We start from the raw sequence: 25248 nt of genomic DNA on the forward strand, positions 1-25248 counted from the left end.
AAGTTATTAGCTTACCAAAGACTTAAAAACAAAATAGTTAAATGTCAGATGATGTAATGGGTTGTTTTGTACGAGCAACGGAACATCAAAGTTATTTTTTTTGAAAAATGGGCATGAGGCGTTTTAGAATGAAAACTCTTAATTTTATCCAGCCGTCGGAGTCGGTGTCTGTCTGGGAGTAGAAAGGGGATTTGGAAAACACAAAGGGAAGCTGGCTTGTGTCTTCATTACCTGTGATGGATCCCCTGGCTTCTCCCTTCTCATGCTTGTGTCGCTGACTCCAGACCAGGGTCAAATAGTGTTTGTAATGATTATTCATTCTCGAGCACCAGACGGATGCAGGGTCACTACACGAGGACAATTCAGGTAGCGTCGGAAATATCATCAGTCACAGACAAATACACTGTATTAAAAGGACTTTTAGTATCTACAACTTTCATCAACCTCTGCTGGAAATAGCAACATAAAATAAAAGCAGAATTACCTAAGACATCAGTGAAAAAAAAAAAAAAAGTAGTAATATTGCTTTGTCATTGTTTTTCACCTTGAAATAAAATGTCCTGTGACATTGATTTCTTGATTGTTTTGTCCTCCATCTTGCAGCAGCTGAAATTGCAAGTACCTGGCGGAGGATTTCGAGTGTGTTGAAAGTCCATTTGGTGGTGAGTTTTTGTTCAAAACAGAGAATGGGAGACTCAGAGTGAGTTTTTAGAGGTCAGACATACCTGCACCTGGACCTGGAGAAGTAATCATCATTGAGCCCCTGGTATTGATTAACAACTCTGTCAAACCTCTGTAGAAATTTGTTTTTTTTGTGCGGTGGGATTGTGAAAATCGTACATGTTGCGCTTTGGACTCAAAATCCTAAACCTTCTGGCATTCACTGTGGTGCCTGAGAGCCAAAACCCCTTCCATGTGGAACTTCAATTTGATCAAAACAAATGTTGATTATTTATTTGCAGATTTTAATATTACCAGATCCCCATGACACGCAGGTCATCCTCTGTGGGGCAGCTGCCTCAGTCAGGGTGGCTGCAGAAGGACTGTGGCACAGAGATAACAACGGAGCGCCTCGCTAAGTCAGGCAGCGTCCCCAACATTTCTGTGTGTGCCGCCCTGCTCAGCTTCCCAGGGACTTTAGAGGTGGAGCTGAAAAAAAAAGCTAAGGGAGGGGATTATCAGTGGTGTTTGTCCTTCACTATCAGTCTCAGGTGCATTCACATGGACAGTGATCCTCCCATTTGTGTCCCCTGGCCAGAGCAGGCGAGTCACATGTACAAATTTTGTCCTTCACTTCTCCCTTCCTTCCGTTATCTCTCCTTCGCTCAAGGGAAGGATGGTGGCTATGGCATGGCAATGCAGGCTGCAGTTCAGATAACATTTTCACTTACATTTTAAACGCACACACTGGTGCATTAGGTTTTATTTAAGGTGTCGGTGAGATTTATGACGCCGGATGCATGACATTTGAGGACCATTCATCAAAAGTCTGTTAAATGTCAATCATGTCAATAATTCCCGGTGATTCCGTTTTAAAGCCAATAAAAATATTTACAAGCTAGCATGCCCTAATTAGATTCTGATGGCAGCAGGTTAGAACTAAATCATTTAGTTGGAATGATATTATATCTTCCTTTGTTGGCCTCATACCATGACACAAGTGTGATGGCTAAACCCCATCAGTCATTTTCCGGTCGTGATTGCTGGAACCTTCCCAAACCCTGAGACGTCTCCCATCAATTAAATCTGTAATGAACTTCCTGGATGCAAACACTCGAGTAAATGCCATCAGTAAGTCAGTCGGGTTCCACTTGTTTTTCTAAATCACTGCGAGATGTTTTCCTGCTTTACCTATGAGATACTCAAACCCTTCCATCCTCTCTCTTATCCTAAAACAAATACCACGCCAGGCAGCCTTCAAAGTCTTGGTAAACAACCAAAACGGGCCATAAAAATGACAGAACAAATGTGGTTGTTTTAAATGTACAAAGTTGCACAGTTCTTTTTTTTTTTTTTTTTTATCAGTATTTGAAAATATTCAACAATGAAAGATAAGTCAAATCAAACAGTAAGAATAAGTAATAACAATACTTCTTATCAGCAATAACTAGACTTAAAATCAGAAAAATTTTCATCTTTTTTACTGAAACACCTGAGGGAAGCAAATCAAAAGAGAACTGAGAAAAATAATAACCACCAAAAGAAAAAAGAAAAAAAAAAAAGAATAGAAAGATCACAAAAGAAAGTCAAGACAAGCTCATACAGGGGGTCGCTCACATCATCCGTATGTACAGCACATTCTCTCTACAAGTGTGTTGGACAGCAGTGATAATAAGAATAACGATGAATGTGGAAACCCCACTCCCATTTCCACTGTCTCGTCTCATGCTTTCGGCCCTCGGCGTCAGTGGCTGCACTGGATACACATGAAAAGGAAGGTGGAACAGACAAAAAAAAAAAAATAACAACAACCAAACAGAGAATAACACAGTAGCAAGGTAACGTTCCCAGCCTGCCTGTAGAATCCCTTCCAAACCATGCACTTCCACCTTGATGATAATCCAATTTTATTCTTTTATTTTTTTTGACAGCCTGTCTTCATATTAACCATGTTGACTTTTATTTATTTATTTATTTGGCTATTTCCGCTGTCAATACTGTGAAATGGTGAGACTCAAACATTGTAATACTAACAGGCATATTGAACAACTGAGTCAGCCGAACCCCATGAATACTCAGGTGGCTTCTAAGTTGGAGCTGTTTTTTCCTTTTGCATTGTTGTTGGTGCTTGTGTTACAGTCACAGAACTGACACCAGTCTGTTTGTAATTAGGACGTAAAAAGGCTGTGAGGCTTGAGGAAGAGTTGCCCTGGTCCAAGTAGAACACAAGCATACAGGTGAATGATAACCCAAAACAATTTTTTTTTTTTTTTTTCAGTAAAAATGGTCCCTGGATGCATAAGACACTGCCACTGTTAAACCTTGACGGGTTTCCTGCCACCTCCGAACTTTAAAAAGAAAGAAAGAAAAAAAAAAAAAATCATTCAAGCTTGTTTCAGTTAGAAACATGACATCAATATTAGTTTGGAGGTGGATCTGAGAATCACATTTGACATTTGTCTGTACATTTATTAATATTCATTAGCATTCAATCCTTTACGTTACGTCTGCGATTTTACTATCTGTCAAATCTCACCAAAATACACGTCACTGGGAAAGGGGGGGGGGAACAGAACCTCAAAGAAAACTTTGGTCAGAGTGTATTCACAAAGGAAAAAATGCAATGACAAGATCAAAAGAAATCATTCATCACTTAAGGGTAGGGAAACAAAAAAATCAAAAAAGCAAAACTCAAGTGGTTTTCTACATCTCTCTCTCTCTCTCTCTCTCTCTCTCTCTCTCTCTCTCTCTCTCTCTCTCTCTCTCTCTCTCTCTCTCTCTTTCTAGCAGTATGGCCCATGGTTCAACCCTCCTCCCATACATTTGGGTCTGCAAGTTATACTGGTTTCCTCACAGAGGAAAGAAGGAAAGAAAAAAAGGTGCTCTTTTCATGAAAGTCATGTTTGTCTTGATTGTCCACAAAAAAAGTAGTGCCAGTAGGAAGTAGTCCCGGCGCAAGGATATACAATCACAGCGTAAAACGACAAGATCCTTTACTGGAAAGGAATTGAGAGTCCATGACAGGCTCCGCAGAGGACTTTGAACCTGCATTGTGTTTGTGTGTGTGCAGTATCTGTGTGACTGTGTGTGTATGTCTGCGTGTATGTGTGTGTGTGTCAGTGTACTGTATCTCTAAGTGTCTTAAGCATTGGGCGGCGAGGTGTTCAGTCTCATTCAGACACTGTCTTGTCCTGTGCTCCTCCGTCCTGCAGGCAGCTGTCGCGGATGATAGGCAGTGGGTGGGCCTCTGTGTTGAAGACCCAGTCCTCCAGTGGCAGAAGGTCGTCGTCAGAGAAGAGGAGGTACAGATACCTGAGGAGGAACACAGATTTCCACCAAAGTTAATTCCCCAGATTCCTTAAACCCACCGATTAATGACTCAAACACAATAAAATGTTAAGACAAAACAAAACGATGCAATTCTTTGTGCATCAAGGAGAAAAACGTATTCCTATCCAGTCAGGCAGTTTCTGTGTGACTGGGCAAGGTTTCCAGTTTGCTGCCATCTGCCCTGTCCCCCAGCAACCCAGTGCAAAAAAGCTTTGGGGTATTCTGTGGTGAGGCTCAAACCAAGCTCACAACAGTAACACAGATCCCTGGCATAATCCACAGCCCTTGGGGATTAAAAGTTTTTTTGGGGTGAAGATTTGGTGAAGAAGAACTAACAAACTGTACTGCAATTATTTGCCTGCAACAAGTCACAATTATAGGCTAATAGTGATGGTATAGATAGGCTATAGTTTTTGCTCTTAAGAAGGAAAGAGTTCCATATGAAGCTCCTGACGTCTGTGGATATGTCATTGTTTTTGGAATGAGACCTCTCTGTTGAGTTTTTCCATGTTACATTTTTGACACTTCATAAAAGAATATCCAGGGGTAAAAGTGAGAAAATGTCTTTTCTGGATTTTGTGTGAAGTGTTCCTTTAACAAGTGCAGATGCAGTACTGGTTCCTAGCTCGGTGTGCAACCCTACTTTTTACTGGAGTCTTGACATTGTCACAACAACAACATCATTAACCCAAGGCATCAAGTAGAGTAAATGAACTGCACCATGTTGTCTTTTTTAAGATTTTTTTTTTGGCATTTCTGCTTTATTTGACAGTTACAGTTGGGAGAGAGGGAGAGAGAGGGGGGATGACATGGAGCAAACGGCCTGAGGTCGGATTCGAACCCAGGACGCTGTGATCAGGACTCAGCTTGAACATCCGCTACATGCTCTTATCTGGTGAGCCACCGGAGTGCCCCCATCATAACCTCTTCTACCATCTATTAGGTCTAACATAACATGAGGATAGGTTTGCATTGCTTAGCAATCCAACAAAGGTTGAAGCGTTCAAATGAACACCAGCTAAACACCATCTCCACCTTTGTTTCACAGGTGAAATGCGGAAACCCTTTCAAAGTGAGTGGAATAACCTAACATGGCTTCTGAACTCTCCGGTGAAGAGACTGTGCTTGAGTGCTCGATCTATGCTAAATGTCTCCTTCACATTAAGACGACTGTGCTCCGAGGACAGAGCAGACAATAAGATAGAGATGGATTGGTCTCCCACTGTGAAATACTCTGCACTCCTCCTATATATTCACTATATTGCTTTCTACTTCAGTTCTGTTCTGAGCTCCCGGACGATTTAGCTGCCAAGATTGTGAAATTTAGCAGCGAGATGTTGACAGGTGAAAAGCCTTACTTGAGCGTCTCTGAGAGGAAGAAGCTCTGCTGCATGTTATCGTGTCCGACTGTAGTGGCGTAGACGTCTCGGATCCCAGAGAAGCCAGAGTCCACTCTGCAGTGCTGCTCCAGGGCCTGAAGGATGACAAAGTGGGAATATGGGGACCAGGGTTGAATGTGAACATCTATTTTCCCTTATTTCACCTTGTGCAATTAGTGGCTTCATTGTACTATTTCCCAGGAAGGACAGTAAAAATTCCTGTCATTCACTCATTCATTTATCAATAAATTCAGGGGTGATTTCGCAACATTAAAAGAATGGATCGTGGCTGCTGATAGCACCATGAATGGCACGAGGCTCATTTGCATAGAACGGGGCCAGTTTTGTGGCAAATGTATGTATATTACCTCATTTAAATACAAGCAAATAGCAAGGGCGCATTCTCATGCTATTTGTCTGGCAGTGCAGTCAGGAGTGCATTGCCACCTTTGCTTGTGCTTTGCGAGTTCCACGGCTTCTTTTTTGTCTCATTTTAGTGGCCCCAGAAGTAGTGCAATCATTTTGGAAATTCGCCCCCTCAGTTCATTAACCTTATTAAGCAGAAGATGCCCTCACTTGTGCAGAGTGACATGCAACCAAACAATTTGCATGCTGCACATATGAGGTCATGGGGCTTGGTGGCAAAGGACCACACTCCTCTGAAATAATGACAGTGGCTGACAAAGAAGAAAGCCCTGTGCTCATCAGACCTGTGTTTATGCACACCTAAAGGAAGAGGAGTTGATGGGAAATGTCAAGCCCCTCAGCTGGCTATGCATTAGACGGCACAGTGATGCTAAATCTGACAAGGGCTAATGGAGAGTGGCTGAGCTAGCCAAGCGGATTAGCACATTATTACCCCTGTTACAAAGGGCTGGTTTATATATGCTAATTAGCAAAGACCCCAATGTGTTAATGCTTGATGTGCATGAAGAGAAGCCTTGTGCACTGCTTTCAACCTTTGTGCCCGATAATTAAAGGCCCGTCAAACTCGTCAGCCTGATCTCTTCACTTCTGTGCACACTAAATTAATGCTAAATCTATCAGCCGGCCCTCTACAGTTTACTACAGCTAATGTGCTGACTATTGTCACATTAATAGTGGTGCACCCCGCACAACCTTCACCTCTTGCTGGTGGAATTGCTTGATCTACAAGCTAATGCATTGTGCCACACATTATCAAGAAAGCAAGCAGAGGCTAATTGGGGGTCTTTTAAGGGCCTGACTTAGTAGGCTGGCACACTTTACAAAATGACAGAGTGTATGGCACTCCTTACAAAAAAAAAAAAAAAAAAAAACATGGGGTACAAAATTATCAGTGCTGTGGGTTTTTGCTACCTTTCTTCGTTCCATGTTCTTAAATACAGCATCATGTGTATTTCTGTAAAACCCCATTTTCAGACGTTTCTCACCTCGACAGCCTCCCAGCCCCACTCCCGGTACTTGGGGTCATGGGTCAGTCGCCACATGTACATGTAGCTCTCGATGACCTCCGGCCGCAGAATGTAATACCTGTCGCTCAGCCTCGTTGCTGTGGCCTCAGCTCCGCCGTCGAACCGGAATGCCTCAGGCCCCAGTTTTGTGGCTGCAGGAGACATTAATGCAGAAGAATGTGGGCAAAGCATGAGACAAAATCCTGACAAATATAATGGCCATGGAGGATGTTGATTTTTACTGAAACATTTACTCAACAGCATTTCACTAAATCAGACCTCCTTTAAAGCAAACTGATTATTCCTAAGTGGCTTGTATTAATGAATATAACATCACTAGCACACAGAGGCAGTGCCGGCTTTACCTGTGTTGGCGCTCTAGACAAAATTACGCCCTTGCGCCCTTCCATGCCTATCCAGAGGCCGTTCAGTCGAGGTGCACTAAAAGGGCTTGAGGTATGAGCTTAACAATTAGGATTTCCCCTGCTGTCCAGATGGTCTATGGGCCTCTCTGTTCGTCTTTATCCACCTCTCCCTCCCATTATAGGCTGTTTCTACAAAAAATTCAAGACTGTATAGCTTCCCAAAGAGATTTCATTCAAGATACCAGACCACAAAAGAATCTATTCTAAGTCTTTATAAACCACGGTCAGGGCAGGAGCATTGGCATGGCAACATCTCAGATTTAGAAAGGCAGTTACTGTAGAATGGGATTTGTATTATGGCATGCAACACGATTCTGAAATTGTGTTTCTGTTCACCGTGCTCTATTTGCCGAGACCTTTTCTTGGGCTTATCGACTGTGATTTTAAAGAACCACTGTGTGCCCCCTTTAGAAAATTGGTCCATGGTTGGAGGCAGCGGGGTCTTCGTGGTCACCGAGGAGAGATTGGAGTGTGAGTGGCTGTATCCGGTTGGGACAGAGAATCATCTTGAAATACAAAAAAGTAACTGTCAGAGACAGCGGGGTCTACGGGTCAGCTAGCTCATTATAGGGTCTGTGTCTGTGTATGTGGGTGTGTGGGTTTGTGCATGTGTGAGTAAGGTGGAGGGAGAAAGTAGGGATATAAAGTATTGTACTGTTGCACACAAATCCACATACACGTTTCACATATAAAGATAATGATCAGAGGAATATTAACAGGAAATGAGAAAAAAACAGGAGAGCATCAGTTAGATAAGAAGGTGGGTGGACAGATGAGTAGGTAGATAGGTAGGTAGGCTGGTAGGGTGGATATATAGACAAAATGATCAGTGACTCACAATTACTTATCAAGTGATAACTCCCAGTCAAGTTCACAATTAATAAACAGATTTCCAAGGAATTTATAGCTTGCTGTAAACCACCTCTGGGTTGTTTCCACATTTTTTCCATCCTTTTTTCATCCATTTTTTCATTTTTTCAACCTGTTGTGAACCAGATAATTCTCTCCCACGGCTGCTAATGGCTGTGATTTGAATTGCTAATGCCAATTCAAACCTGCGGTACAGACAACACCATCAATTCCCCCACAAGTTGATCGGGTGGATAGCAGGCAAACGGGGTTAAACAAAATGTGCAAATCATTCTCGGCGTTTCTTTGAATGCCTCTGGCGCTCCCAACAGAGGGTGTTTACTGCACTGAGGCATTTAAAATACAGTTAGAAGAGGAATTTTTTTTTGTGTACACTTTCTGGCACATGCTGAACTGTGCTATAGTACCTATGTGCTATATCACCTCCCTCTGATAATATCTGGTTGTCCAGGCAGGAGTAAAAAAATGTCTAACAACTATTTGCAACTATTAGCCCACTGGCTCCCAGTTTGGATCACAGGTTAATTGGCCATATACAGCATATAAATCTTAGAAAGCAGCAAATAATCTATCTGATAGCAGAGGAATTGAGAGCACTGGTGGTAGAGGTGGCATTTCAGTCCTCAGTGATCATACACTACTCACAAAAAGGGATATTTGGCTTTTGGGTGAAATTTATGGAAAATATAAAAAGTTCACGCTACAGTGATATTATATCATGAAAGTAGGGCATTTAAGTAGAAGCATACACTGGTGATTTCCTCATCTCAAACAATTTCTTGAAACAAAAGCCAACAACAGTGGTGGATATACCACAACAAAAAATGTCAGTGTCAATAACTTGTCATGTGCCCTTGAGCATCAATTACAGCTTGACAACGACGTCTCATGCTGTTCACAAGTCGACTTATTGTCTGCTGAGGCATGGCATCCCACTCTTCTTGAAGGGCGGCCCTCAGGACATTGAGGTTCTGGGGTACAGAGCTCCGAGCCTCTACACGGCGACTCAGCTGATCCCATAGGTTTTCTATGGGATTCAGGTCTGGAGAAAGTGCAGGCCACTCCATCTGAGGTACCCCAGTCTCCAGCAGCCGTTCCCTAATGATACGACCTCGATGAGCTGGAGCATCAAACACCTGATGTGAATTTTGCCGTTAAGCTCCTTGTTAGAGAACAGCAACTTGTGCAAAAAGTACTGAAACATTGAACAGTTGGACATGTGCATTCAAAAGTTTACAGAAGGTCACATTAAGTTCACCTGTAAAGGTTATAATGCATTTTAGGTTCATCCTGAAATTTCACCCGAAAGCCGAATATCCCTAAGTTTTTGTGAGTAGTGTATATTGTAAAAAATAAAAAAATAAACAAATAAATAAAAAAGAGACACCTAAGTGATAGAGTGAAAAGCACACCCGACTATTACGAGTTAAACAACACATATTCCCCCTAAACCAATAACTTTTTTCCTAACTTTTGTTCCTATTCCTGCTGCTTCCCATTAGACCTGTTGCTGTGAAGACAGCAGTGATCCAAAGCAGCAGCAGAAGGAGTCTTTATGGTATCAGTATTCAAGACACAGCTAAATAGCAGCCACTTTATGCACATGCAAGAGTGAATCTCTCTCTCTCTCCCTCTCTCTCTCTCCTCCACGGGCAGCTAATCCAAGAACTGCTAAGCGCCATCCATTCCCTTTAATGAGTGAAGAGAAACCTGGTGGATGACTATGAAAGAGAAAGCTCAAGAAGCCTTTCGGGCTGGCAGATCAAAAGTATTCTGAACGTATCAAGGAACCTGTTATGTGATGAGTCACATTAGCTTACTGGAGGAATGAAGGGTAACGAACAAACACTTGAAGACAAATCCGCACAGCCCACCCGGCAGTGGAGAGGCGAAAAAAAATTGTTTGAAATTAGCTGGAAAGATTCTTGTCAGGGTCAGAGACAGATGCCTTGGACGGGAAAAGAGATCAAACATTGGTTGTTCCCAAAAATCTGGTCATGTCTTGCTGCTCGCAATGTGTTCCCCTGTTCCCCGCTCTCTCTTTTCTCCCACTCTCGATTTCTCTTGTAGTTTTCTCCTGGGTACCTCGGGTCCGCAAGTAAAGCCACATCAAAACTCTTTCATCTATTTCCCTCTCAGGTTGGCACTGCAGCTAATTTGCCAGTGGTCTCGACTAGTCTTTGCCACAGTGTTTACTTTTTCTCGCTCTTTCTGTCTCATTTCATCTCCCGGCCCCTCTCCTGCAGCACTGTTCGATTTGAATTACAACAGGGTGTGATTATCAATATCAAACAAACTGGGAGGAATGGCACAAGTAGCACCACGTCGGCTGTTGCTGCTGCCTACAGCTGTGAGATGTTAGAGAATAATTGAGAACTTTAATTCCACACCAGAGACGCATCGGATTTTGCTGCTCCCCATTAGGCCTGTCGTCTCTCTGTTGAGGTGTAGCCACCAGGAACCATTCTCCGCTTGATTCAGGGTGAAATTAAAATGCCTGAGGCCCTTTTAATTTACAATATAGCTCTCCCAGACTCTATTTTCTTACTTGTATGCCACCAAATTCTCTCTTAACAAGACAGATGCAGTGTAGTATATCAGTGATGAACCATAAAATTTCTTAGGCAGTATGCGGTATGTTGAAAAAAAAAAAAAAAAAAAAGCATTATCGTTTTGATCTGAATAGTGGAAAATATGAGCACCACACGGGAATAGATTATGAGCGGCTTTTTGATGATAGCGTCCTAAAGTGTCAGGTGTTGCGCAGAAGATTACTTGTGAAATGTCTTTTATCCATGCACAATCAATTCAATGCCGCCAGATTGCCTGTGATTCTGCTGAAACTAATTACTGTGCAGAGTAAAGAGCCTGAGCAATTCTAAATACCTCTGCCCAACTTCTGTGGCTTCCCCTCTCACCTGAGCGAGTGTAGCTCTCGTGGCATGTGTGTGTGATCTCGGCAGCCAGATCCAGGTAGTGCTGCCTCTTCTCTGGCACTCCATCATCGGCGCCGATGCCAATCATGCCCCCGGAGAAGCAGGCCAGGTGGCCCATCTTGTGGTCCAAGATTCCTCCCCTCCACTCTGCCATGTAGGTGAGGCCGCCGGGTGACTTCTGCACCAGGTTGGCTTCAATCGCCTGCGGTCAGAGAGATTCAACGGCGCTCGGTACAGCATTCTTAAACATCAGTACATCACTGTCAAATTAACGGTAACAACTTTGTGTAATAGCCATAAACAAATGAGGCCATGGTCGACACGACAGGTAGCCTCAGTGTTACACCAGTGGTAATGATAGTGTCCGTGTCAATAAAAATCACAGCTACACAAGGCAACTTTGCACGCTGGCAGCTCCAAATGTCAGCAAGAGGTAACTGTTTGGAAAAAATGAACTTCAACAGGCTACCGTGAAATGATGTAACACAATGCCAGTGAACTGCCCAAAGCACTGAACCTCTCACTGCTCTCCCACCGCTGTTTAGGGGGCAGTTTTCTATTTTCACGATTAATTTTTTCAATTAGTCCCTTCTTGCGGCTGGAATATGGCATCTCATTTAGGGAGGATGGGACACTCCTCTCTCTTGCAATTCCTTTTCTCGTTTTGTGCCATTCAGCAAACTTCCCACAAAATGTGACCCAATCACTCATAATGGAAAATGCAGTGTTAAGGCCTTCAGTTTTCTTGGCAATCATCTCGTTGGACTTCCACCAAAAATTAATATTGTAATGATTACTTGAAAAATCCTGCACAGTGCTTTGATTTGCAACTAGGATTTTATGCAATAAACCGTTCACTTGTTGTTTTGTTCTTGCAAATTTGCTTCAAGACTAATTTTGTTACCAGTGTGCACAAGTATCTTCTCCTTCTGCACTGCATTTGTATAGGAATTATCAAAACGTGTACCCCGTCAGCTGAGGTCAGCACTAAATTAAGTAACCCAAATGTGACAGAACTGAGTTTTATTCAGGTTCTGTGTGTTCACTGTGCTCTAATTTCTACTTAAAGCCTGGCCAAACCACTGTTGTTCAGCAAGCACTAAACCGTTTAAACTATCATGGCACTGCAAGAGTAATCACTCATGGTAACTGAAGACGTCCAGTACTAATTTCATTCGAAAAAGAAAGAGAAATGAACCACGATCTTTTTTTTCTTTTAAAGAAATGCACACACATTTTTCTTTTACTTTTCATGTCCATGGAGCATTGTTTTGCTCCCAGTGTTTTTAGTTTATTTATTTATTTATTTATTTATTTTAAAGTGAGAACAGCAAGACACATCTCTCGAGATGAGTTATGAATAACTCAACACTCTTGTGCCCTAGCTCTTTTGCACACCTTCTCTTTGCTCTCTTCCATATTCTCTCTGGCTTGCTCATTTTGCATTTGAAAAGAGACTTCTGACTGTCAGCAGCAACACTCCAGCAAAGGCTGAGGATTAACCCATTTATGCCCAAATTTTTTTCAAAGGTTTCATGCATATAATTATGTCAGTTGAGTCACTAACAATCATGTTATGTATGTATTTTTTCCATTTTGTACTCTGCTTGGAAGAAAATAGCAGTTTAATGACTGGCAACTATAGTTGCCGGTGGGCACATACCTTGTATCAAGGTCTAAACCAGTAAATCAATGGCTGGTAAGCTGCCATTGTATCTCCTCAGTTTGGCTTGAGCAATTGATCTAAAACTGTACATGGATATGAATTATTGGCCCAGGCAGATAGTGATGGGGTCACCCAATGATCATAGGGTTGCCGGTTCGAATCCTGGTTCCTCTAAGCTACATGTTAAACAATGGTCAAATCAAATCATGAAATAAAAAAAAATATTCCAGCAATTTTCTTTATGATAAACAATCTTTATGCTGGAGCTACATGTAAGCTCAAATCTGTGTTAGCACAAAATTGAAGATTAAAATATCAATTCAAAGGTTTAAAACATTAAATAACACTTTGTCAATCCAAAACTGACAAAAATGTGGGAACAAGTTGGATACATCAAAGCACCAATTGCAGCAAATGTAAACTAATTACAAGAATTTCATAAAGGGTCATTAACATTTTTTAAAAGTCCATAACAAGTTTAAAAAGCACTTAAAAAGTTAGAAATGATAAAGTGCATGTGAAATAGATAAACATCGTATAACACATAAACATTATGAATTGTAGTTCATGTAAAAACAGTATGGACTTTTCATTTTTCAAACATGACCCAAAACCTCTAAAAACTGATTTTCCTTTTATGTCATCCATGGATATATACATGATTATTCATTTGGTACGTGATTATTATATGAAAAGTGCTAACATATAGCAGAGGAGGAGATTGGGGGGGACTGGGGAGAGGTCCTGGGGAGAGTGTGTGTGTGTGTTAGATACCAAATGGGGGGATTGGGTGAGGGGGTGGGGGCATTGGTTGGGGTTAGTACTTGTGTATGAAGGGAAAAGCATCTCCAATTGGACAACAGTCTTTTTTTTTGCCTCAGTTCAATACTAAAGCAAAGTAGGCTCGATTATGTTAGCAGCGAGCAAGATGAGGTGTGTAAATGTGTCAAAATCTAGGGACATGTGGCTTTTGAACACCAGTGTCCTTATATAGTTAGAAAAGGTAATCTAAGAGGATTAAAATGAGCCATTGTACATCATTCTACAATTTAAAATAAGTAATTCATGAGCAATATTGCAAACAGTGTTTTCCCATGGTAGTTACAAGCTATGTGCCCACCGGCAACTATAGTTGCCGCTTGCACAAATTTGCCCATAAACAAAAAACTGTTCATCCCAGGTACAAAATTCTTTTTTTGGGTTATTCAAGAGACTTGTATGATTAAATACATATATACATATCAGGGTTGAAAACATCATAATTTAAAGAAAATGAGCTCTTTCTGGGAGGGTTTGCTGCCGCCATGTTCTCGGGAGGAAGGGGCAGGAAGTCGATGATGTCATTTGACAGGAAGCACTTGCAAACTTTTTTTTTTTTCTTAAAACCTTTGTCTAAGTTGTCTACTATCATATAATTGAAGAAAACTATATGAGTAACATATAGATTTTTTATTTTGAGTAGAAAATGACAGGCATAGACTTCGGCAACTATAGTTGCCGGTGGGCTTAAATGGGTTAAAAGTAGTGTATCTTGCCTCTAATTGTTCATTCATTTTTCATTCTTCTTAACAGCCCCTTCAGGACGTGCTTGTAAAAAACAGATGATGAAATTAAGACCACCTAATTCACCAAATATGCGCACCAAGGATATCCTTCTTACAATTAAAACGGAAGCGGTGCCCTTGAGCAAGACACTTAACTTCTAAACTACCTCAGTGGGGTTTGCAGAACTGGCAGAGATAAAGTATGCTATGTACAACATGCAACCTTCTCTCCATCCCCATTCCCTACAACCACTGTTCCACATATGAAACCCTGGAAAAATAAGTTTTAAATAAATAAAGAAAACTCTAGCGTAACACACCAGCAACTGACAGTGACAGAAGATAAAATAAAGCAATCTATATAAAACGAATGCTTGTGAACATGATTTTCCGCGAACACTTTCCTTAAGGGCAGAAACTGATGAATTTCCCCCTAATTAGCCGCTGTTTGCAGTAATCATTGTGTGAAATAATTGGAAATGTTCTTCCATTCAGCGTGGTGTTTCAAATAGTAATCTACTTTAATTTGAATACCAAAGCTAATGAATTGTACAGTGCTAACACCTGAGATCCCTGCACGAACATGTACAACTTAACCTGGTACCACAGGGGGTCTTTTGCCATTATCACTTAAACAGCAACTCACGAGGGAGAGGGGATGTCTGTAATTAGTAGTTTCGCCTTTGGCTTGACCCTCTGATGATGAACGAGGAAATCCCAACATGGTAGTCTAAAGCTATTGTATATATATTTTAGTCATGAGCTGAGGGAATAGGCTTTGGTCCCTAAGATTATAAATTCAAGTCAAGACAAAAACAGAGGCTTTTTTTTTTTAATGCATGTGTATACTGTATACTGTATGTGTGTGGTTGCATGTACATTTGCATGGGCACAGATCCTTTTCGGTTAAGCAAGTGGTAATAACGGATTTGTGTGGGCATGCTCACATTCTGCATTACACGAGTACATGCACAAGTCAGTTGCCATCTAATCACGGCGCTAATCACATTATGCACTACCAGGAATCTCTCCAGCTTGATAAAATCTTCCTCCTCTCCCATTTCCGCCGCTGTCACAGATGTATGTAGTCACGGTGAAGCGTTTCCCCGTACAGCCACCCACCAAACGCCAGTTTTCTGCCCATTCACGACTGAGCTCCGCCAAATTTCTATAGCAGAGAGTCATCGTCACATGAAAAACACTTATACTGAGAGGTAATGATGCTTCACTTTGTGTTGTTGTTCCGCTGTTGATTTGTTGGTGTGGTGGCCCACAAGGTTGACTGCGCTTCATAAGCGGAAACAAATGCACCAACATTTCTCTTAATGTATGTGGTTTCTTCGCTTGCAGCACGCCTCTGTTCATGCAGTTGTTTAAGGCTTTTGTATTTTTGTGATTTTTTTTTTTTTTTTTTTTTTTTGAGCATTTTTTTCGTAATGTTTTTGCTTTCCCATAGGAAGCGTGAGCGCCCTTGTGAGCCATGGTACTTACAGTGTCTCCTTGTCCCACTCCTTAACATATCAACAGTCTCCATCTTACCACCCACCCCCCCACCTCCAACCTGATGGCTATGTTTTTGATTTAGCCTCCGTCCTTGTGTTATCTTTTGTAACACCGTTTCTGCGTCTTTTATTTGTCTCACGTGCGGAGCACTTTGCATATTTAATTATCAAAGTTCTTCACAAATGAAGTTATAATTAGAATTGTAAAAAAATCTATACAATCGAGCCACCCTCAGGGCACATCCGGCTCCGTGTGCAATATGAGATTAGGATTTCCATACCTCCAGCGCACTGTAGTACATCTTCTTTGCCTCCTCGTCCGTCTTGTCTGACATCAGATACGATTTGATCAGATACTCGTAGAAGCTATCCCCTAGGCCTCCGATTGAAACGTGATCTGAGAAGGGAAGAGAAGGGGAGGGTGTGGGTGAAATTGTTCTGTAATCTCACACATGGGTCCTTTTCCCATGCACACTAAACATATTATTCCCCCGTCTCACAGGCCACCACGTCTGACTAATTTCTGTCTGCCTAGACTCATATCAAATTGTGCAAATGCAATGTTCTGTAAGCAGCAGGTCAACGGGAATTCAACTTTCATGAGGCGGTGGTGGGCAAGTTGTTTGTGTCTCATGTGCTGCAGCCGTTCCTCAATATACAATATGTTTACATTCTCAAAGTGAACTTAGTCCGGACATACACGTCACATATTTTCTCAGTTTTCACACATCTCCACCACTCTTGAAGCCTTTTCTGGATAATTAGTTGTGTGCATGCATGTTTTACGTTACCCACACTTTACCCACACTCTCTGTCCACAGCATGAAAACAGTTTATTTTGAAAGTTTGTCCAAAATTTTAATGATGTAACACACTCAAAGCTCGTAAGTGGAAATCGAAACAAGTTAAGTGGCTGTTGATTTTCCTCCCACTTGTTTTAAGCCCGTATTCAAATTCAAAAAGCTGGATATGATACTGCAGTGGAGGCATGCATAAGTTTCTATCCACCCACCCATGCTCATTGCATGCACACACACCTTTGCTCACTCCCCCGCAAGGTTATCACAGTGAAAGCTGTGCTTGTCCTTGGCGGAGACAGATGAGTGAGAGCTGTGCAGCCAAGGCTTCCTATGCCTTTGTGCTGATAAATATGTACAGTTTTACCTGCCACTTTATTTGCTTCTCTCGTCCTGTTTTTTATCTACTTGCTTCCCTACACATTCACCCACAACAACAATTAGCCGGCACAATCACCCAGATTAGCACTTTCAGGTCCAGTGTCTCCCAACCCCCATCTTTGCACCTCCTTTCAGGTGAATCGGAAAGATCCAATTTCCTGAAGTAATTGAATTCATTATCATTTTAATAACCTTGAGCAATGGGAGTCATATAGCCATCGCTATGAGCCTGATATTAAAAATGAAAGAAAACAGACGGATGTGTGAATGACAGACGAGAAGCTCAAGAAGTGGTTTGACACATGAGGTGGCTCAAGGTCTGCGGTGCATCCGACACAAAAGCCACAGACGAGGTTCACGAGTGGGTGAAAATGGACAATGCGAATCAATGAAGTCACAAAATGCTACCTGATATAGGGAAAATGGACTGATATCTTAACCTGTGATGGGATACTAAACGGCTCACCGTATTATTATGCCTAGCCGACCAGCATGACTTTCCCAGTGCGTGTCTGAGTTGGAACAATGTAGAAATGTTGACAAAGTCTGAGAGCATTCTTTGTTTTTATTAGTATTTTTATCTGTATTTATCTGTAAATGCTTCTGGCTTTGCTTGCCTTCCATTAATTGCCCAAGCCCAAGAGCAATCATATTTGGCAGCTGGGCTCCTATGGCCCCCCACTACTCAGGCAAGTCCGGCCACTTATGCTGGCCATATGGTGGCACTATAGCACACATGTATACATTTTGCTCTGTAACTCTCACACCAAATGTCCGATTGATGTGAAGCTTTGTGCTGTACATACATTCAAGCAGCCACGCTTCACAACTTTGCAATTATGACCACCCATGTCTGCCATCTGGAATTTCTGCCATTATGCATTTTTATAAATATATTTATAAATATATATGCAAGCAATTAAACAAAAGGACAAACTTGCCAGTGTTTGTCAGTTGCAGTATCTTCTGAAAATGAACTGACCCTTGTTTGCATAATTATTCAAACACTGGCCAGTAGGAGGCACCACAAATATGTTTTTGGTCATTTGTGTTGGGCTTGTTCATTGAGCACAACAAAGGCGAGTCCAAGGTAGGTGCTACAGTGCAACTGTCTTCCAAACTCAGAACTCAATAAATAAATAAATAAATAACAAACACAACAAATGCAACAACTATGGCATTTACCTACCACACCATAAAATTTCTGAATTTTCATACCTTCATTAGTAAGCATCTAAAATCTTAAGGGTGTCTAACAAACTGCGTGAACATGAAATCAAAATCCTCTGCTGTAGTGATTTGACAATGTCAAATGTCAAATATACCTATTTATCATTTTACTTAGTAACTCAACATTCAACATGATTCAACTGTCAATACTGTACAACATATAAAGTGGTGTTTGTAAAGATGTAATGAAAATGAGAGAATTTAATGGTGGAAAAGTTCTAAATTGTTCATTAATAGACTGTAGTTTACCTGTCTTCAGATCTTTTATCTTAAACATAACTGTGAAAAGTGTTTGGTATAGGCGAGGCAGCTGTCTCTCCTGCTGAAAGCTGTTTCTAACCAAAGTCATAAAGTGCCAACAACAGCATCAATATAAGTGACAGCGAAATGTTACTCGTAACTAATGTACACCTACTTTAAAGCGGTAAAAGGCTTGTTCGCATTTGCAATATTCCTAAACGCTGGAGTAATGATGTTCTAAATGTTGATTTTCCATCTACAAATCAAACACAAATCGAAATGTCTTTGTATACCCACAATTTACACCTAATCTTGACAGAACCGAGCAGACAGTGTAACTGCGATGCATAAAACATCTGCTATGTGTGACAAACCCAGCACTTACGTTGTACCCAGTTGCCGCTGACAGGACTGAGGAAGTTGGGGTACAGACCATGGGGCTTTTCAATTTTGGACAGCAGTTTCCTGATGTTCATCACCTGCAGAGGCATCAGAAAATAAAAGACCACCATCAGGCTAAAGCGTTTCAGTGGTTTCACAATTTTAAAATGACGCCGAAAAGTTATATCGCAATGAAGGATGATGACAAATCAATCGCACACATTGTTAAACACTAAATATATGCAACATCCACAGCACAGAATGGAGGTGGACTGTTCTGCAAGGCAATATGGGATATGTAGTTCATATGGTGAACCTTCTCTTTGTAGATAGCATTGCTGGAGAGCTCGCTCAGGTGGACAAATTCGAGGTGCAGGGTCCCAAACTCGGCCAGGATGCTACTCCCAGCTGAGGCCCAGCCCCAGCTCCAACTGGTGCCACTGCAACAGAGACCACCGCAATAAAGCAAGTAAGTACCATGACTAACACACAAACTAACACATACACATACAGTGCACACAGGTACATGTACAGTATAAACACGTTTATGTAGGGAAACACGTTTAATATCTGCATCCCAATATCTGGGTAGGTGACCCTAAACCACATTCACTGTCAGCACAATTAACAAAACAGCAAAAATCACATTAATCAACTGTAGATGTCAGCAACCAGGGAAACTCATTGGCTTTTTGTAATGGTGATGCTGAGGTTTTTTTTTTATCATCAGTGTAATATTTTGAAAAATATTGCTTTGACTTTCTCAATATATGCTGGCAAAAATAACAAAATCACTGACTAACAGGCAACATACTCTGCAGAGTCATTGAAGAAGAGACCACACACACACACACACACACACACACACACACACACACACACACAGTCCTGCAGGTCTCTCTCACACAAACACACATCTTTCTCAAGAGGCAGCAAGCCTCCTCACTCTTAACTTGTTTTTGGTCAGTAGAAAGTGTGTCGAGGTTAGTTTAGTCTCTTTGTGAACTCAGTCATAGCCCAAAAATGCTCCTCTGAAATGAAATCAGTGTTGCTCTTCCCATAATGTGAACCAGATGAAGAATGAATGCATTAATGAGACAAGATCACTCCACTGACAGCCTCTCTCCCACAAGAGCAGGGCACTTTTAGTCAGGCCTATCAGACAGCGGCCTCCTGCAAGGCAAGAAGTCTCCTCGTATTATAAATATTTCAGTAGTGACAAAAATCACTTGGTGTGTGTGTGTGTGTGTGTGTCTGTGGGCTTATGCATAATCACAGTAGTAGGGGTTACAAAGATGACAACTTTTATGAAGAAGTCATTTAAATTATCAGCAAAAAACAGCTAACCGGACTATCATGCGGTTTAAATTGCTCATTATATGTGGTTGGCTCATGCATGAAAGAGACATGCTGCAATAGTTGTTGTAAGAGGCTTTTGTCTCGCAGCCCATACTGAGAGAACAAAAGCCCCTCGGGCTGCCTGATTTCAATGATTTCGGCCACTGGGGATGTTTGGTAGGGTGGTGCGATGATGGATAAATGTTGGACAAGTAACAATCACTGCTATGACTTCACTTTTCTGCAGTAATCAACTATTAACAGCCAATTATATTTCTTTGTTTCTGTGCTGATGTGATTTAGTTTCATGGACAATAGCTCTGGCTGGCAAGCAAGCTGAACAAAAATTTGATTACAGCCATTCGGGCTTTGCAGTTCTCAAAGTTCACGCTGATTACCAGGGTCGACAGAAAAAAAAATCCGAAATGATGTTATTTAGTTTTTGTCTGTTCATTATCAAGTAATGCTAGTTGATTGGTGTTTTCTAGCTCGCAATCAAATGATGTAACATTATGAAAGTCAGCACAAGACACATGAATTTACTTTGAACATGTCTCCGAAGGATATGCAAAGAAATTAATTCTTTATCATACTGTGTGCAATATGATGGCCCAAGTGCTGTAATATATCTTGTGATAAAGCAAAATAAGAGAAAAATGATACCTCTGGCCAGATATTTCAAAGTGGATTGTTCATTTAAGTTCGGCACAGAGTTCTATGTTCTGTACGTTCTGTTGCAGTGTAAGGCGAGGTAAAAAGTTGTGCAGGCAATTCCAGCTTCATAAGGCGCTCCAGTATCACCAGCAAAATTACTCGTACACCCCAGCCTCTCTGCGCTGTGGTTCTTTCACTTGATCCACAGCCTCTTATAGAAGCAATTCTCACAGATATTACATTGTTCATCACACTCCCAACAGCGCACGGTGCAGCTGGCAAAGTCAAAGAAAGTATCTCTGAGACGGTGCGCCTGGTGGACGTCTTGGCCTTTCGGACCCAGACGCTACTTAATGCATCGTAACAACTGGCAGGCTTGAGTGAGAGCCTTGCTTCCCTTTCAAATGGCAATCAATAGCCATCTACATCTCCAGAGATCTGTAAGAGGCATTAAGTATACCTGTCCAAAGCTTATTGATCTATTTGAACATTCAGCTATTGTGAGATGTCTGGAGTCAATTCAGGTCAGCAATACATTTCCCCCTTTAAGTTTTACTCCTTGCATTCAGTATGGGTAATGGCACTCCCTGCAAATCTAAATTCACGGTAAATGTATGGTTCCAGGGCTAATGCACTGAGGCTAGCCTATGATTTGTTTAGGCGGAACGTGCGGTGCCAAGGAAAGTGATGAATTGAACTTAAATTGCAAGGCAGGGGCTAAAAGGGAGAGCGAGAGTCAGGTGGGAGGTGTTTTGGGGTACGAGGGAGGAGGAGAATCAAAGGCTTTGCAAGTCTGATGAAAGCATCCATTAAAAGTTTCAGGGCTACATCATTAGTGACTCAGGCTGGAGTCAAATCTGATTTCTTCTTTGGCACGAATCTCAATCCAAGAGTCAGAGCGGAGGTGTGGGACAAGGGCTGGAGTGTGTGTGCGTGTGTGTGTGTGTGTTTATGGCATCAGTAATACTACTGTCTGGTAAGCAGCAACACTAGGAAACATCCATTAATCTTTTCACCCCCTACTCCCTCAACTTACGCACACACACAAACACACACACACACAACCATCAGATCTGATTTAATAATGTGTGGAAAATGATGAATACGCCACCAAAAACAGAAACAGCAAACATCAATATCACTTGTCATGCATAATGCGTTGGAGGAAATTGGCGTGTTGTGCGTTTTGAGGAAACAGCAGAAATTATCCCAGTCTTTAGTGTTGACTGAGCACAAAACAAAGTGCATTAAAACTGTGCTAGCTGTCAGTTTGCTTTACCTTCATAATACCTCTAGTGTTTTAACGCATCTTTCACTTACAGAAGCATCATGTTATCAGCTAACATGCACACTCTTTCATATCAGATCCTCTCCCCTCGTGTGTACTGTATGCCTTGTCAGGTTATATTTTTTTTGTTTGTTATATTCTCTCAGGTGTGCATTTGTGTGTGCGTGTGTATGTGTGCCTGTTTATATGTTTGTATGCTTATATCATTGCATAGGCCCCACATTACCATACTACAGGGAGCCTGGTTCCTCCCTACCCATCTGTACTGCAGGCCTATGTTAGTGATCTTGCAAGAATTAACTGTAGAATAGGGTAATTAAATTTGCCAGCATCTGTCCAGCTAGGCTGGTGGGTTAATTGGTAGCAGGTGGATGGCGGAGGTGCCAGAGAGTATCTTCTCAGAAGATAAGATAGAGAGATGAGAGGAGGATGAAGAGTGAGGAGGATGAATATTGTTTATACTGGCCACAAGACTTGACTGAATGAGTCACAATGAGCAGGTCTTTTTTAACCGGATGGTCCACTTGACGATTTTAGATTTTGTTTTGTAAGTAGTTAGTAGAAGGAGGACATTCTCTTAAAGGAATACTCCAGTGTTTTGGGTAAAATAATCTTTTTCTGACTTACTCAGACTGAGACAAGACGTTCAATGCCATTTTAACATCTGTACATCCAGCCGTTCGGCTCCTATGGGTAGCATTTTGTGTAAGGTTAGAATAATGACAAAGTGTCAAAGTGAAAAAATAAACCAACGCAGAGATACACTGAATGTACAGGTAGATCCCATTCAAATACGCATGATAAATTGTTCAAATAAGACAGCTTCGGAGCTGCTGTCATGTTTTTTTCACTTTGATGGGACAGGGCTAATGACTCCCATAGACTTCAAGTCTTTATGCTATGCTAACATGAGATGCTACCCATAGGAACCAAACAACTGGGCATACAGATCTGAAAATGCTATTAGAAAAAGTTTTTTTTTTTTTTTTTTTGGTATTCCTTAAAATGACCGGATCCAAATTTGAAATTTCTAATGCAGATTTAAAAAAACAATTGCCTTATCAAGAGATAGTGAAAAACATATGAGATATCTATGCCTGTATCTGTCTAATCAGAGATTGCACTGCGGATATAGAATAAAGGTCTGATCACAGGACTCTCTGACCACAGGTGATCGCTTCGGACTAAACCTGTCAGTGCACGCTGACTTATGATGTCGTCTTTGTATCCTGGTGTTTTTGTATCCGTGTTGGCAAGGCACAACAGAGGGCACACCGGGCTAGTGGGATGTAGGCTAATGGTGATAATTTGACTGTCACAGTAGCCTACACAGAACTGTTATTATGACAATTCATCATGTTGACAGGCATTTTTTTTTTTTTCCCGGTGAGCTCTACTCGGTTATTGCCAGTCTCGCTGTCAGATTGTTGGATCAGGAGACAAACGTCTGAGTCATTAGCCTCTCTCACACTAAGAGACTATCTGTGACTAAATCTACTGAATACGCCTAGAGCTTGAAATCGACTTGCAATGGCCAAATTGCACTTAAAATCAGGCTCCAAGTCATGTGGCTTGACCCTGGCGTTAACTGCACCGAGTCAATAAAGATTCCAGACTGTCTAAGCGATGTTTGGGAACAGATTGAAAGTTAATATGACTCACTTAAAGACTTATTCATACAGACTAGGACAGCCCCGCGCACGTCTGTGAACCTGAGTAACTGTCCTCTCGATGCCAGATATTATTACAGTGCACAGTCTGCAGCTGCTCCATCACCAATAAACAGATGAACTCTTTTATTTGAATGTTTACACCTGAAAGAATTTTATATTTTGATATTCTGGGCCACAAAATGTACCTTACTATCATTTTTTTTTTCTTTTGTTATTTCCGCTTTATTTGATAGTGATAGTAGAGAGAGACAGGAAATGCAGGGGAGAGAGAGAGGATGACATGTAGCAAAGGGCCTGGGTTTGAATTCGAACCCAGGATGCTGCGGTCGGGACAAGTGGTACGTGCTCTATCAAGCGAGCTAATGGGGTGCCCCAAAAACAAAATGTACTTTCATCCGCAGTTAAAAATCCTGGGTGCTGTCACAGTGACTTCTTCCTGGGTATGGAGCGAAACATTTTTTTTTTCCCCCAAATTATAGATCTGGTGGAACTCTTTTCTCTTCTTTTTGGCCTCTGTGGCAGGCAGCGAATGTTCACTTACACAGGTCAAACTGTCCTGACACACTGGAACTGAATGCTGAAATTTAGTAGTGCTGGTTTTAAGATAAGTTTTTTGTTGCTGTGTGCACTGTAGGGTGATGGATGAATATAAATGCGGACTCGGGAGAGGTCTACGCATATCCACTAACTGCAACTTCAGCTTGGAGCATGGCGGATTATTAGCATATTTCAAATTTACTGACACCTCAGCTCAAACATGTGGATGAGACCCTAAACAAATCACCCTTATCAGGTTTTCTAAATCATCCTCTGGCTTTGGGGTGCTCAGGAGGGAGCTGCCAAGATGAACATATTGCGAATGCTGGCATAGCCGCTGATTTATACTGGCCAACCTGATAAAGTGATAATGTATTTTATCAGGAATTGTTGGAGGGCTCTTGGAGGTGCAGGTTGGTGCTGAGGCTCACCTCCCCAGGTTGATGACTCCTCGGGGGATGCCTGTCGGCGTGTTGAAGGCCGGCAGCAGCTTCTCTCCCAGCTCCATTGCTTTCTTCTTGAACAACTAGGAAGCAAGAAAAGAGAGGGGGACTCCCCTGTAAATACATCCCTGTGAATAAATATACATGCAGCATATATATGGTATGCATACAGGGTGTCTTTCTCTCATAAACATGCTTTTTAAGTGTATGAACATAAAAAAGCAGTCACTCATACAAATACAGTTACTCCGTAAGCTGTCCCACGGCCCACCTGTGCTAAAAAAAAAAATCACCTTGACAGCCAACAGCTTGAGAAATCAAAGTGCAAAGCCCAGCACACCTATTCCCCCAGTTTTCCCTCTAAAGTTAATTATGTGAAACTTAACAAGGCAGGGTACAATGGAGCTCTGGCAGGATTAAAACCAATCTCGCTGATGTAATCTACAGCAGTTCATTTAAAACCAGACTTTCTCCCCGTCTTCGCTGCTCGGACTCTCTGAGGTTGCGACTGAGGGAGGGGCAATGCATCAACTACGAGCCG

The 25248-nt window shown here is 41.7% G+C and overlaps 1 protein-coding gene across 2 annotated transcripts in view; it reads right to left on the bottom strand.

Annotated features, from left to right (window-relative positions):
• Positions 1-2593: 2593 nt before the first annotated feature.
• Positions 2594-25248, bottom strand: part of LOC115374115 (mannosyl-oligosaccharide 1,2-alpha-mannosidase IA) — a 183651-nt gene continuing 160996 nt past the window's right edge. The window contains exons 5-12 of one of the 2 annotated variants that reach the window (XM_030072870.1): positions 24696-24790; positions 19091-19214; positions 18779-18872; positions 16027-16142; positions 11016-11235; positions 6782-6954; positions 5349-5464; positions 2594-3972 (exon numbers count right to left, since the gene is read on the bottom strand). In XM_030072870.1, the coding sequence (XP_029928730.1) occupies positions 3831-3972; positions 5349-5464; positions 6782-6954; positions 11016-11235; positions 16027-16142; positions 18779-18872; positions 19091-19214; positions 24696-24790 (1080 nt within the window). In that variant the 3' untranslated portion in view covers positions 2594-3830. Of the gene's footprint in view, positions 3973-5348; positions 5465-6781; positions 6955-11015; positions 11236-16026; positions 16143-18778; positions 18873-19090; positions 19218-24695; positions 24791-25248 lie in introns of both variants that reach the window. The other variant, XM_030072869.1, reaches the window with a different exon arrangement.

The sequence above is a fragment of the Myripristis murdjan genome, chromosome 16 (genome assembly GCF_902150065.1).
Source record: "Myripristis murdjan chromosome 16, fMyrMur1.1, whole genome shotgun sequence".
Lineage (NCBI taxonomy): Eukaryota > Metazoa > Chordata > Actinopteri > Holocentriformes > Holocentridae > Myripristis > Myripristis murdjan.